The sequence below is a fragment of the Squalius cephalus genome (assembly GCF_949319135.1).
Source record: "Squalius cephalus genome assembly, chromosome: 8".
NCBI classification, from domain to species: Eukaryota; Metazoa; Chordata; class Actinopteri; order Cypriniformes; family Leuciscidae; genus Squalius; species Squalius cephalus.
Genome location: NC_137129.1, coordinates 21,515,668 through 21,531,526, shown reverse-complemented (window position 1 = coordinate 21,531,526; position 15,859 = coordinate 21,515,668). Strand labels below are relative to the sequence as shown.

The following is a 15,859-nucleotide window of genomic DNA, read 5'->3' as shown; positions in this document are numbered from 1 at the left end:
TCCATCTTCTTGATAAGTTGCGTATTACAGATTATGTTGGTATAAAACCACAAAATAAAGACACATCACATGACCATAGAAAGGTACTTTATTTGGATAAATGTACAGTTGTAGCACACGTGGTTTAGCGGTAACGGTGCAGCTGCAGGGTGTTGCGTCTCTTCCAGGCTGCACGACGAGAGCCGCCAATGGTGAGGTGGAACTTGTGGCCCTTGCCCAGACCACGGCTCTTCTTGCCAGCCGACGTGAGCCCACGCATTTCCCTGTGCTTGTGCACAGCCTTGGTGATCCATTGCGTGTCAGGGTTGCGCCTGATGGCTTTGTGGAAGGTGTCAATGAGGATCACTTCAAAGAACTTGTATGTGGAATCTTCACCAACCCAGTAAGAATTTAGCACCCGCAGACCTCCGCAATGACGACCAGCGCGCTCCTGAAAACACAAAACCAACAGTTAGAACAACAGCACAATACCACCAGGACACAGATGAGAAACTGACATCAACTTGTGTAAATTAAAGCCATTAAAAAAAAAGAAAAAAAAGCATATATAAAAACATAAGACATTTCAAATCAAAACAGATGTGTATTGAAGACAGCAGAGGAAACAGAGTGAGCTGCAGCAGGTAAAGTGCATAATCCAATTTGTCTAAAATATGAGACATGCTTTATATTAAGGGCTTCAAAATAACTTGAGATAATTAATGCTATATGCATCAGATGCTCTGACAGATACTTGTGCGGTTTAATGCGTTTAACTTGTATTTCACAGGTAATTTCCCCATCTGTTTGTTAGAAAGTCATGCAAATATTTCCGTTTTGCTGTCAGAAGTGGACAAGCCTTATACAAGCGAGTCTCTGCTAAACTTCAGACTTCAGTGAACGAGCAACGAAGTGCAACAGAATAGAAGTGTAATAATGCTGAACAAAATATAGCACACTGAATGTCCAACAAATATTTTAGATAAAAGTATATGTAGAATTTTAAACCTGAATTTACCTTGTGCTTAAATTATTTTCATTTTTAGATGGTCACCTTCATTTATATAGATGGTAATGTTGTTGCTAATACAGCATAGCCTACATGGTTACATTTAGTGGTCGGCATATATCGGCCGATATTTGAATTTTTTTTAGATATCGGCATCGGCTGATAAATCTTTCCGTTTGGCCGATATATTTCAAAACAGTTTGTGACTGTGCATTAGCGCTTTTTTCCACTGACGCGAACAGAGCGAGCATGAATGAACTGAATACACTCGCTCTGCTCCGCCCAGCACCGCAAGACAAGCCACTCAGAAGTGAAGCAGACATCTGACAGACACAGTAAATGACCATTCGCATTCGCTTTCTAACCTGACGCTACATTGTGTTTAGGGCTGAAACGATTAGTCGATAAAAACTAATCTAGTAGATAAAAAATTGTCGACAAATATCTTTGTTGTCGAGTAGTCGTTTGATCTCACGTGACTTAATGTAAGGGCCTGCAATATCGCGATTTGACCGCTATGACGCTGTAGTGCTAGAGTGTAATGCAGCCGTTACAAATGCTATTGCGGTAGATGAAAACACAGCGCGAATTAGTGCAAACGAATCCGAACTAGCAAGGTGTGTGAAAGTTTCACAAAACTTCAAACCAAGAATGCTGTCATGTGCAATACATGCAAGGCGGAACTTGCTTTTCACGGGAGCACAACATGCATGTTAAAGCACTTAAAGAGGAAACACCCCGGCACAAGACGAGCCAGTGAGAGGTGAATGTTCTCCAGCTGGAGCTAAATAACTAGCAGTAAATCTCTTTATTAGAGAATGCAATACTACTAATAATAGCAATAATATTAACAATAATAATACAATTACAGTAATGTGATGATTTATTTTTGCATAGAATAAAGCTTGATCGAGCTTAGTAGTCAGGGCTGTTTTTATTATTAGGTATTACAGTCTTATCACTTGCCTGTATTTTGTTCCATATTAATTAGGGCTGAACGATTAATTGCATTTGCGATAATATCGCGATATGATGAAATGCGATTTTTTAAACCGCAAAGCTGCGATTATAGTCTGGTCACGTGACACGCGAGAGTAAACCAGTCTGTATTGCAGATGAAGCATCAACTTGGCACGCGACACATATAGACCTGGCTACAGGAAATAACAGTTTATGTTTCATTTATGTTATATTGTGTTATAGATTCTCTCCAACGATTCTGTATTGTATATGTCTGAGCTTAGTTTTAAACACAGACGTGTACGACGCGCGTGCTTTATAAACAACCGTATTCTGCTTGCTTCTAATTCCTCTGTCTCTCTCACACACACACACACACACACACACACACACACACACACACACACACACACCACTCGAACCTTACGAGAAATAATCTTTAATAAAGTTCGGAAAAGTTGAAGCGAGTTACAGGGACATTCGCGGGCTTCATTGCGCAAGATATGAGATACGCGCAGTCTGCGTGATGTTACTTCAGTAGTGCGCGGTCTCGCCCGCCGGTATTTTACTTACAAATGTTCTACGAAGGCATCATATGTCATGGAATGCAGTTGGCTTATATATTAAAAATATGAAAATCACCGACAGAAGCTGCTTTCAATTTCAAATACTCACGTGCGTTTTGCGAAGAGCATTTGAGCATGCGGCTGTTATTAACGTAATTATTAAAATTATTATTAACGTAATTGCATTAATTTAGTTTTTTAATGTGTAATTATTATAAGTAGGCCTACTTATAATTATGTAATTCAATATTTTAAGTTTTATTAATAAGATCAATTAAAGAAAAAAAAATGTATCGGCTCATGAGGTGCCTAAAGATTCCCTTCCCTATTTTACAATGATTTATTGCTTGTTTTTGTTGAAAAATAGAAAAGATAAAGAGCTTAAAAAATAATCGCATATTAAATCGCAATCGCAATATTGGTAAAAAAAAAATCGCAATTAGATTATTTTCCAAAATCGTCCAGCCCTAATATTAATGAAGACTTACAAAAGGAGATGTTATGAAGAATATCATGTCAGTTAATTTGTTATACTGTAAATTAAAAGGTGAATGAGAATGTCTCTGTCAGCTCAATTGTCATGTCAATTTTTTTTTTTTTTAATTCTTATAATAATTGTTTGCAGTTTAAGTTTGTCTGTTATGCAGCTGATTATTTTTTTGTTTATTTTTTTCTATTGAAAGAGAACAGAATACTTAACCAATGCTTAGAGCATTTGTGTGTGATTTGAGTTGGACAGAAATCTGAAAACTTAAAGAGAATGACCTGTTTAGTTGACTCAAAGATCATTAAAAAAAACATTTCAAAAGCTGAAGTGATTTTCTTTTTTTATATTATAGTTAGAATATTTATAACTCAGTGTTTTAACTAATTGAAAAAGCTGAATAATCGTTCCAATCTTACTGATTAGTAGGCGAAATAATCGATGATTAGTCGATTAATCGTTCTAATAATCGTTAGATTAATCGATTATCAAAATAATCGTTTGTTCCAGCCCTAATTGTGTTACACACAATAACATTCCGGCGTGCAGCGAAGTCTATTCAAACAGTACCGTGATATGTCAGATCCGCAGCCACACATCTTTGAATGATATTATGTATGAGGCATAAATACCTTTCGGTAAGTTGTACTGTATCTTTAAATAAAAAGTACATGATCGGTTTACTTGAACTGAGGCGCTTCAGGGATCTGTCACGTCACATTTACAAGCGCCAAAACGGTATTTATTGTCTGAATTTCGTAATAAAATGGACAGAGCCTGAGAGCTGAGAATTTTTTTCACATCAAAAGTAACCTGCTCTGTCTAGTCTGTCGGTGTCAGTGTCCTTTTGCTCCGTGATTTTTCTCTGCGCGAAAAAATGGATGTGTGGCGAGAGAGCGTGTGAAAAGTGTAAATTGCGTGAGTCTTACACGGTGAATGCGTAGAGTTGACAGCCTTGTTTTTAGAAGGGGGATAAATCGACGGCAGCGTTCCTCCTTCCGCCATGCTTCTTCTCCATGTGAGGATTCATTACATTAGACTAGAGTGCGCACTGCGCCGCATGCACAGTGCTTATACATGTGGGGATTGTTTACATCAGAGTGCGCACGTGTTTCGCGCAGCATATTCGCAGTGATTAAGCCATTGATCGATTGCTCCTGTCTGAATCGCTGATCGATTGCTCCTGTCTGCCTCGCTGCCTGCTGTGAGTGTGTTTGTTTGCTTCGGTGCTGTAAGCTCCGTCTTAGCCTTATATTTCTTTGTTTTGAACCATCATTTTACTACCATTTCTAGTTGTTTATACTACTACATTTTACCCAACATCTCAGATTAACCTGACATCGCTAGCTTTTGTTATTAGTACTACTAGCACAAAACGCTAGTAATTCGCTAGCCTGTTAACGCGCCACCCGTGCGCTCAGCTATTTTTATTTATTTATTTTTCTCTCGCGCGTCCGCGCCTTTGAGTTCATAAAAAGCTCAGGTGAGTAAGAATCAGTCAACAAACACGGTGAGTAATGTCTTGTCCTGTTATTGTCACCTGCACTTCATGTCACATGTTTAGTATAGCCTTCTCTGTCGGCAATATAGGATTTATATGTGATAAATGTAAGGAGACAGTTAGGTTGACAGAGAAGATTTCAGAATTAGAAACACGCATCCAAACTTTAATTGAGGATAGTAAGAGTGCTAGTGCTTTAGATGTTTTGGATGCGCATAGCATAGTGAACACTTTACATGAGTCGGTTCCGGCTGAAGTAGAGCCTGTGCAGCCGGGCAAATGGGTGACAGTGAGGGATCGCTCTAGTCGCGGATCTAAAAACCACTCTTCCGTTCCGATTACCATAACAAATCGATTTGCCCCGCTCAGTGAAACACCCACTGAGAATGATTGTGCCCTAGTTATTGGCGATTCTATTACACGGAACGTGAAAATAGAGACACCAACCACCATAGTCACATGTTTGCCGGGAGCCAGAGCGCCTGACATCAAAGCAAATTTAAAAGTGCTGGCTAATGCTAATCGTAAATTCTCTAAGATCATTATTCATGTCGGCACTAATGATGTTCGACTCCGCCAGTCGGAGATCACCAAAATTAATATTAAAGAGGTGTGTGAACTTGCAAGTACGATGTCAAGGACTGTAATTTGCTCTGGCCCCCTTCCTGTTCGCAGGACTGATGAGATAGTTAGTAGATTGTGTTCGCTTAACGGTTGGCTGTCTAGGTGGTGTCCGCTTAATAATATAGAATTCATAGACAATTGGAAAAGTTTTTGGGGCAAACCTGACCTGTTGAAAAGAGATGGTATTCATCCCTCCTGGGATGGTGCTGTTCTTCTCTCTAGTAATATGGCTCATAGTCTTAGAGCTCAAACATGACAATCTGGGGCTCAGGTCAGGAAGCAGACAGACTGGCTAAACCGACCGTCTGCTAGCGGCCTCGCGTCACCAAGGTCAGATAAATCCTATCACATAGAGCCTCTTTCACCTAGCTATCATCATATAGAGACTGTGTCTGTTCCCCGAATTTGGAAATCCAAAAAACGTTTAAACCCATCTAAGGTTAAAAATTTAATTGATGTTCAACAAATAAAAAACAGCTATATTACAGATGAGCAAATGCTAAAGCTTGGGTTGCTGAATATTCGATCGCTTACTTCTAAAGCACTCGTTGTTAACGATATGATTTCAGATAATAACCTAGATGTGCTGTGTTTGACAGAAACCTGGCTAAAACCAAACGATTACATTACTTTAAATGAATCAACGCCGCAAGATTACTGTTATAAACATGAGCCTCGTATGAAACGCAAAGGGGGTGGTGTTGCTGTAATTTACAGTAATAGTTTCAAAACCACTAAGAAATCAAGTTTTAAATATAATTCTTTTGAAGCATTGGTGCTTAATGTAAAAATATATAGTGTAAACGATAAATCACGTTTGAGATTTATGCTGGCTACTGTATACAGGCCACCAGGGCACCATACAGACTTCATCAAAGAATTTGCGGAATCTTTCTATCAGAATTAATATTGACTGCAGATAAAGTATTAATTGTTGGTGATTTTAATATACACATCGATAATGAAAAAGATGCATTGGGATTGGCATTTAAAGACATTGTAAATTCAATTGGAGTTAGACAACACGTGTCAGGACCTACTCATCGTCGTAATCATACTCTAGATCTAATATTATCACACGGAATAAATGTTGATGTCGTTGAAATTCTGCAGCAGAGCGATGACATCTCAGATTATTACCTAGTCTCGTGTAATTTGCATTTAGCCAAGGCTGCAAAGCCGACTCCGTGTTTCAAATATGTGAGACCTATCACTTCTGCCACTAAAGATTGCTTTATTAATAATCTTCCTGATCAGTTTCATCATCTCAGCATCCCGGATAGCTTAGAAGAACTAGATATTGCAACAGAAACTTTTAACTCTCTTTTCCAGCACTTTAGACACAGTTGCTCCGTTGCGCTTAAAGAAGATTAAAGAAAATAGTCCAACGCCGTGGTACAACGAGCACACTCGGGCCCTTAAGAGAGCAGCCAGAAAAATGGAGCGCAACTGGAAGAAAACAAAACTAGAGGTATTTCGCATTTCATGGAAGGAGAGCTCAATTACTTACAGAGAGGCTTTAAAAGCTGCTAGATCTGCTTATTTTTCAACCCTATTAGAAGAAAATAAACATAATCCTAGGTATTTATTTGAAACGGTGGCTAAACTAACGAAAAATAAAGCTTCAAGCACCGAAGTTTCCAAGCAACACAGCAGTAATGATTTTATGAATTTCTTCACTTATAAAATTGATAATATCAGGGACAAAATTATAACTATGCAACCGTCTACTACAGTATCGCATCAGGCAGTGCATTGTAGTCTCCCTGAGGAAAAATTTGATTCATTCGTTGCTATAGGAGAGGAAGAATTTACTAAACTCGTTAAATCATCTAAATCTACAACATGTATGTTAGACCCTATACCAACTAAGCTACTGAAAGAGATGCTTCCAGAGGTCCTAGATCCTCTTCTTAATATCATTAATTCATCTTTGTCTCTAGGATACGTACCAAAAACCTTTAAGCTGGCTATGATTAAACCGCTTGTTAAAAAAACGCAACTTGATCCTACAGAATTAGTCAATTACAGGCCGATCTCGAATCTACCTTTTCTGTCAAAGATACTAGAAAAGGCAGTATCCTCACAACTGTGTTCCTTTCTTGAAAGAAATGATATCTGCGAGGATTTCCAGTCCGGATTTAGACCGTACCATAGTACTGAGACAGCTCTCGTTAGAGTCACAAATGATTTGCTCTTATCATCCGATCGTGGTTGTGTCTCGCTATTAGTGTTACTCGATCTTAGTGCTGCATTTGACACCATTGACCACAACGTTCTTTTAAATAGATTAGAACATTATGTTGGCATTACGGGAAATGCACTAGCATGGTTTAAATCATACTTATCTGACCGTTATCAGTTTGTAGCAGTAAATGAGGAGATGTCTCATCGATCACAAGTTCAGTATGGCGTACCACAAGGCTCAGTACTTGGACCGCTGCTGTTCACTCTGTACATGCTACCATTAGGAGATATCATTAGGAAACATGGCATTAGCTTTCACTGTTATGCCGATGATACTCAGCTCTATATTTCTTCAAAACCTAACGAAACTTATCAATTCACAAAATTAACGGAATGCATAGCGGATATAAAAAATTGGATGACTCGTAATTTCCTACTTCTAAATTCTGAAAAAAAAGAGTTTCTAATTATTGGACAAAAAACTTCCTCACGTAATAACCTAGAATACTGTCTAACACTTGATGGCTGCTCTGTTAAGTCTTCGTCGTCGGTTAGGAACCTGGGTGTGCTCTTTGATACCAATCTTTCATTTGAAAGTCACGTGTCTAGTATCTGTAAAACTGCATTTTTCCATCTTAAAAATATATCTAAATTACGCCATATGCTCTCATTGACAAATGCGGAACAATTAGTTCATGCGTTCATGACCTCAAGGCTAGATTATTGTAATGCCCTACTGGGTGGTTGCCCTGCACGCTTAATAAACAAACTACAGCTGGTCCAAAACGCAGCAGCTCGAGTTCTTACCAGAACCAGGAAGTATGACCATATTAGCCCAGTTCTGTCAAAACTGCATTGGCTCCCTATTAAACATCGCATAAATTTTAAAATATTGCTGATCACTTACAAAGCACTAAATGGTTTAGCTCCGCAGTACTTGAGCGAGCTGTTAACGCATTATAGTCCGTCACGTCTATTGCGATCTCAAAATTCCGGCCAGTTACTAATACCGAGAATATCAAAATCGACTGCTGGCGGTAGATCCTTTTCCTATTTAGCACCAAAACTCTGGAACAGTCTTCCTACCATTGTCCGGGAAGCAGACACACTGTCAGTTCAAAGCCAGATTAAAGACACATCTCTTTGACCTAGCTTTCACATAATACATTAGGGGTGTAACGATACACAAAACTGACGGTTCGGTACGTCCCACGGTTTTGACGTCTCGGTTCGGTTCGGTTCATTTAGGTGGGGTGGGGGAAGAAAGCTAAAATTGTTTTTGTTTTTTTAAAAAAAACAGTGCTTTAATTAACAAATTGTGTCCTTGTCTTTAAATTAATTAAATTACAAGTAAACGTTTCACAAGGATAAAAAAAATGATCTGCTAATGCTGTAAACTATATAGGAGACCTTACTTTCACATTACTATAACATTAAAGCTTAACAACAGAGCCTAGACTTTTAGCCTAAATTCAGTTGCTATTTATTTTTAGATATAATAATAATAATCAACACTCAAGTAACAAATTGTATGAAAACATGTAAACTGTACATAAGGCAGTTTTTACATTAACATATGTTTTTACTCTAATTTATTATTGAAATATAATCATTTACACAGTTGCTGTCATTTTCATGACAGATATTTTAAACATACATTAAATAATCAAGATGTCATTAACAGGTTAAGTAAAATATAATATATAGGCTAATATAGTGCATTTATTTAGTGAAAGGGTTCATTTCCTTAGCAAACCAACAAGCTGTGGACACTGAATGACTTGCCTGAGGTAAATAAAGCTATGTGAAAAACTAAGTGTTTTATTGACGTATTTCCGCTGTTGAAACACTGACTTAGCGATTACACGAGTTATGATGCCTTTCAGTAAGTATACTGTATCTTTCAACATACCTTCAGGTGTCCATTCATGTTTATTATGTAACTGAGGAAGAGATGCTCGCGTTTACTCGCGCTCCGCGCTGCCGCTTTAAATGAGGAGCCTAGGATGGTGATCTGTCACGCCACATCAAAGAGCGCCAAAACGACATTTAATGTTTGAATTTCGTGATCAAATAGACAGAATCTGAAAGATTACACCTTGCTTATTATCGAAAGTAACAAAACACTGAGCTTATTGCGATTAAATGTGGTTAATGGTGGTTAGGCAACAACGCTGTATTCGGTGTGTACACATGATGAGACATGAGGTCCAATGGGGGCGGGGCGGGTGTGTTCGGTACGCCATGAGAGTATCGCGATTCGTATCGTTGGTGGTGTATCGCGGTTTTTCGGTTCGGTTCGAATATCGTTACACCCCTATAATACATTATAGACTTCTATAATTTAATGTTAGGCTGCATATATTAGGTCAGCCGGAACCGGGAACACTTCCCAAAAATCCTGATGTACTCGTTACATCATGAGAAGAATGGCATCTACGCTAATTTTAGGGTGTATTCACACCTGCCTCGTTTGGTTCGATTGAATCGAACTCTAGTTCGTTTCCCCCCTTGGTGCGGACCTTTTGGGCAGGTGTGAATACAGCAATCGAACTCGGGTGCGGACCAAACAATCGAACCGAGACCCAGCTGAAGAGGTGGTCTCGGTACGGTTCCAAACGAACTCTGGTACGGTTCGTTTACGGTGTGAACATGAACCGACCCAACAGCAGAAAACTGCGTCTTTTTATTTGACTGCTCTTATGAGGATACTTAACAAAACGGACATTTTGGCATAATGGTGTCTAAAGCGAGCGAGCAAGAGCGCGCGCACGACAGAGAGAGGGAGCGAGAGACCTTGCGTGTGTGTGCCGTGCCTCACGAAGCGCATGTAAAGACCCAAGTCAGTGCGGGCGGGCTTTTATCTATACCATATAGTTTCTTCATATTGCGTTTTTAGAGAATAACACCAAATCAGTAAAATAACAAATATTACATTACGAAATATCTCCATGCTGAGCCTGTTTGTGCACTTCCTGCTTTTCCCTGCTTGAGAATTCCTGTCCAATGAATGGACGACCTTAGCACACGTGTGGTTTTGTTTACACATTTTGGTTCACTTGCAAAAAGAGCAGTGTGAAAGCGAACCGTACCAAACAAAAAAAATCAACATTCTATTTGGTCCAGACCAAAGCAAGTGAACTATCGGACTTTCCTGGTGTGAATACACCCTTAGTGTCTGTGTTTATCCCGAGGTTTTCCTGCAGCCTGCCGGATCCAGGCCGTATCCAGATCTGACGAAGGACCTTCGCCTGGACCGATGACAACGCAGTGCTGAAGTGCCAACTAGTCTCTCCCTATGGAGGATCCCACTACCACTATACAGATAAGGCGTTGTCGGGAAAATTCGTTTTGCGTTCCTACCCCAAAGCAACAAAATAAAATAAAAATTCTTTATCAAAATTTATAAGGAAAGACAAGTACTTTGTTTAGGCTTGGCTTGTAGGGAATTCCAAACCTGCGTATATTCAAACACACATAACTATAGAACCCATTCTAAATGCGCATGTGACCGCCATCAGCGTTTCTCACAGGTTCGCGTTTAAAGTCTGTGTAGAGGGAATGGTGTCGCCTTAGCGGCCCCTAATTTAATAACAAATGATCGTTGCGACGGAAGCAAATCAATCAAAACTAACTTTAGATGGAAATAACTTAACTCTGCTATAAAGCCAAAACAATCTCTGTTACCTTAAATTATACGCTTATTTCTGTAAAGCTGCTTTGAAGCAATCTACATTGTTAAAAGCGCTATATAAATGAAGATGACTTGACTTGATTAAGCGGTTGATGGAAAATAAGCTAATGCGCGTTCTATAAATATAAATTCTGATCTATTATTTTTCACAGTATTTTGAAGTGCCCGCGATAACAATATCGTGCATATTCATTACCGCGATTTATCGCATTACCGAATACCGGCACATGTCTAGTGAAGAACATCTTAAGAACATTTACATTGGAACTGTAAATGTTCTTAAAAGACAAGTTCGGTATTTTACACTTAAAGTCCTGTTTACAGATCGTTTCTGATGAAATAGAACGGTTAAGATTAAATTTTGGACAAATGCTGCTGTCCCGACAATTTTAGGTTTCTTTCGCTTTCCCCCCCACCAGTAGACTGGTTGTATAGGTGCACTGGAACAACCAGTCTACATTTGTCCAAATTTTTATCCTAACCGTTCTATTTCATCAGAAACGGTCTGTAAACAGGGCTTTAAGTGTAAAATATCGAACTTGTCCTTTAAGATGTTCTTCACAGAGCACGTGCACAGAAAACTGCTGCGCGTTAGTGTGTGGTTACTTAGGCTACGTTCACACTGCAGGCTGAAACGACCCAATTCCGATTTTTTTGCCCCTATGCGACCTGTATCTGATCTTTTCATGACAGTCTGAACGACACAGATCCGATCTTTTCAAATGCGACCCAGGCCACTTGGGTATGTGGTCCCAAATCCGATACATATCCGATCTTTTGAAATGCGACTTCAGTCTGAACGGCCAGGTCGCATGTATCCGACCCGCACGTCATTGATACGCGAAAAACGTCATAATTCTGTAGTCGTCGGTTTGAAAACGGACTGCATATTCGTCGAGCTGAGGTAAATCTGCCGAACGGGTCGACCTCGACGAGCCCATTAATTAAAAAAAAAAAAAAAAAGCCCACGGCCATTATATATACACGTTATGTTAACTTATTTGTCCTGAATCTGATATTAGATAGGTCAGCGGCTGCTGTCTGGCTCTTGTGTAACGGTCGCTGCGCGCGCTCGTGTGTGTGTGTGTGTGTGTGTGAATCACAGTTAGTTCAAGTTTAGCTACTTCCGCAAACAACAAGTGACGTCGTTGACCGTTGAGTACTCTTCTGCGCATGCGGGTCACTTCTGGGTCATTTCACATTCACACAGGAGATCACAAAAGGTCGCATTTAATTGGAAATGTGAACGGCCTTGCAAAAAAATCGAATTTTTTCAAAAAATCGGAATTGAGCATTAAGCCCTGCAGTGTGAACGTAGCCTTAGACAGTTAGTAGCTAGCATGCAGTATTGACATGAATTACAGGTCATAAAATTCATAGCATCTAACCATTAAACCTTTAACACCCATTATTCTACACTTGTGCCTGATTGTGTAGATGAGCACTTTTAAGACAGTTGTGAAGTGTGTACGGCGTGTAGATTTTAGCATATACAATCTGTCTGAACAAAACGTGTCAAGGTTTTATGTCCAACTGTGGATCACCTCATAGGCTGAGATGCTGCTCACATACCTCAGCTACTGACTGCAGGCTGCGTGCGAACTTGATCTGGTTGACGCCATGGTGCACGGGTTTGCCGTAGGTAGCACCTTTAGGCACGGGACGCTTGCGACCTCCACGGCGCACACGTATACGGTAGATGACGTAGCCTGTTTGGTCAAGAGTACGAGTTCAGATACACAAAAAACATGAGGCAGAAATTACAGTTACAGGACATTCAATTGAGTAGTTAAATAACTGATCGACAAAAATCAATGATAAATCAGATGAATATGATTATAAGACATCACTAAGTCATGTTTGACACACCTCTAGCACATAGTCAACAGTTGCTGACAAGAGTACAGTGGATAATAAAAAATATGATCTGAGTGCAATTATGCAATTTTACTCCAATTCGTTGTTGAAATAATCATTTTCACGACAGATTTTAAACATACATTAAATAATCAAGACATCATCACCAACAGGTCAAGTGAAATATAATGAACATATAGGCTAATATAGTGCATATATTTAGTGAAATAGTTATTTCTCTAGCTGACTAACCAGCTGTGGACACTGAATAACTTGCCTGAGGTAAATGTGATGCTACATGGGTTATTGTTTACAAGCGGTTTACCTAATGTCTTTCCGCTGTTGAAACACTGATTGAGCGATTACATGAGATATAATACATTTCAGTAAGTTGTACTTTCTTTCAACATACCTTCTGCTGCTTAAACTGAGGCGCCTATAAAGTGATCTGTCACGCCACATTAAAGAGCGTTAAAATGGCATTTATTGTTTGAATTTCGTGATAAAATGGACACAAAAATAACACTTATCGAAAGTAACAAAACACGGAGCTTATTGTGATTATTGGTGGTTAGGCTACAACACTGTATTAGTCTTGTACACAAGACCCGAAAATTCACAGGACGAATACGTGTACCATTACACTCCTAATTACTATATAATCAAATGTCAAGGAAGTACTTTTATTTTTTACATAAAGTTAAGTGAGGTCAACCTCTCTTTACCTCAACAATGGGATTGTTTGTTGTGTATCACGGTTTTTCGGTTCAGTTTTAAAATCATTACACTCCTACTGAAAAATGCTGTGAGATATATAGCTCAGAAAAACCATACGCAACCAGTAACGTAGACTAACCATGTTCCGTACACTTTTCACCTTTCACCGCACGTCAACGGCCACTCCTCTGTTGCTGAGAGACATACAAGCTTGTGTGAGTGCTCATTCTCTGGGGAAATTCCTATTGGAGGATATATTCTTTGATTGATGTCTTTTGGACCAATAGTATTTGAGAAAAGTGGGGTAAAGTCCCTCCTCCGCCTAGGTTCGGATGCTCACAGACGTTAACGGTGTTCCGTACAGGCTGCCAACGGTGTTCCGTACAGAGCGCATACCTTGATTTTAACTGCAAAATTGACTTTAAAATCATAATTTGTGAGCTGTTTATTTATTTTAATTGTCTATTAAAGAATTACTATTTTTAAATGTTAAGATATTATGAATATAATCATCACTGCACGCAGTCTGTGTTGACTGTGTTGACAGACCTGTCTCAGTGCGAGAGTGGTGCCAAGCGGCCATTGTCCGGAATTTACGTTTAAAAATTCCCATTTCAAAGCAGTTATTCAACAAAAGGTAATATATTTAATGATTTGTGATAACATAATAATCATTTCATGAAGACTATAGCACTGTGAGAAGCATTAATCCAATTGAAATGTACATTATCACCGCTGTAATTGTCTCCCCACCTAAAGCTAATATCTGGGCTGCAGCTTGCCTACCCTCCATTAGTAGGCGCAGTGGGCGCACCTAGCAAACTTACTGAAATCTCTCTGGAACAAACGGCGGGGGATTCTCTTTCTTGGTCAGGGATAAAAGAGGGATAAATTATGATAACACATATATAGTTTATGTATAACCTATACGTATTTATTCAGCGATCGGCGGTTAAAGGTCATCTGTACGGAACATCGTTGTGTACGGAACATGGTTAGTCTACGTTAAACACCGGACTGGTCACATCACTCACCCTGTTTGGCCTTGTATCCCAGTCTGCGGGCTTTATCAGGTCTGGTGGGTCTCGGAGCCCGGTGAAGGGAGGACAGCTGACGGTACTGCCAGCACCGCACACGGAGCAGAAACCTCATCACATCCGACTGCTTCTTCCTCCATAGCTCCTGCATGTACTTGTACGCTCCCATGATGCCTCACCTGTGACACCAAAAATTAGACTAATGTCAAGAAAACTCTTAATTAATGAAAAATACAATCTACCAATTTACATATGCAGATAGCTTGGATATGTTTTTTCATAAGTTGACAATGCTCCTAAAACTTTTACAAACACCATTTTACTCACATGTGTGCACATTGTTTATGAGCTCATTGAGACTACATGAGCACTTACATTTTTAATACTACATCACAAGCAGCCTTACACAGCCAGACACACTTTAACTTGAATGTTGCGTCTATATAGTTTGGCATTTTCAACCATAATATGACGGGTCAGATATCTATTGACTTATCAGGAGTAACACTTAAATTATCGTATATTTAATATATAAAGCAGTTGCTTTAAGGGAGAATTATGTAATAACCCATTGTAAAATATACACATTAGCAGTGTCTGTTGTGGACAGCTTTGGCATGGCGACTGATAGGCTACATGCAGTCATGTGAAAACAATTCAACCTTCAAGTCACAGACAATGATTTCGGTAATCCTTTAAAATGCAACGCAAGAAAATTACATTTGACATAATATAATATGTTTAATTCAGTTCTGACTGAAAATTAAAGAAACGTGCAAACTCCAGCATGACATTAGCTACCCTACTCTTCACAATATAGCGTTAAAATTATGTACATCATCATTATGGGAGAAAAATAATGGTTACATAGCACAGCTAAGATATTCCGCATTAAATACATTAATTGTGCGATTTGGATGTCATTAAATACATTGAGATATTTGATGGATTCTGAGTGCAGAAAAATGAAAAAATCTCGCTTACTTGATGGCGTTCTAACCGGAAAGAGAGAGAAAACTTACCCATAATGCTTTATTAGACTTTATCTTGCGCATTTCCGGTTCCGTTGCTAAATAGTTCTGGGAAATGTAGTCTGTTTTTAAGAATTATATTTTATAAATCACAACCAAATGTATTTAACCGATTAGACACACTACGCTGAAACATTGTTATAACACATTTATTCTTAATCTCAAGTAATATATATATTTTTTTGCCACCGTTCTCTTATCAGCAATGGTGAA

The 15,859-nt window shown here is 39.0% G+C and overlaps 2 protein-coding genes across 2 annotated transcripts in view; one reads left to right on the top strand and one right to left on the bottom strand.

Moving 5' to 3' along the window:
* Positions 1-15,859, top strand: part of nkiras1 (NFKB inhibitor interacting Ras-like 1) — a 66,441-nt gene that overhangs the window by 42,926 nt on the left and 7,656 nt on the right. The window lies entirely within an intron of this gene.
* rpl15 (ribosomal protein L15) lies at positions 71-15,667 on the bottom strand. Its single transcript, XM_079878088.1, has 4 exons — positions 15,600-15,667; positions 14,613-14,794; positions 12,577-12,713; positions 71-430 (listed from the first exon to the last, which is right to left on the bottom strand). The coding sequence occupies exons 2-4, from the start codon at positions 14,782-14,784 to the stop codon at positions 125-127; spliced, it is 615 nt and encodes a 204-aa protein (XP_079734214.1). The 5' UTR covers positions 14,785-14,794; positions 15,600-15,667; the 3' UTR covers positions 71-124.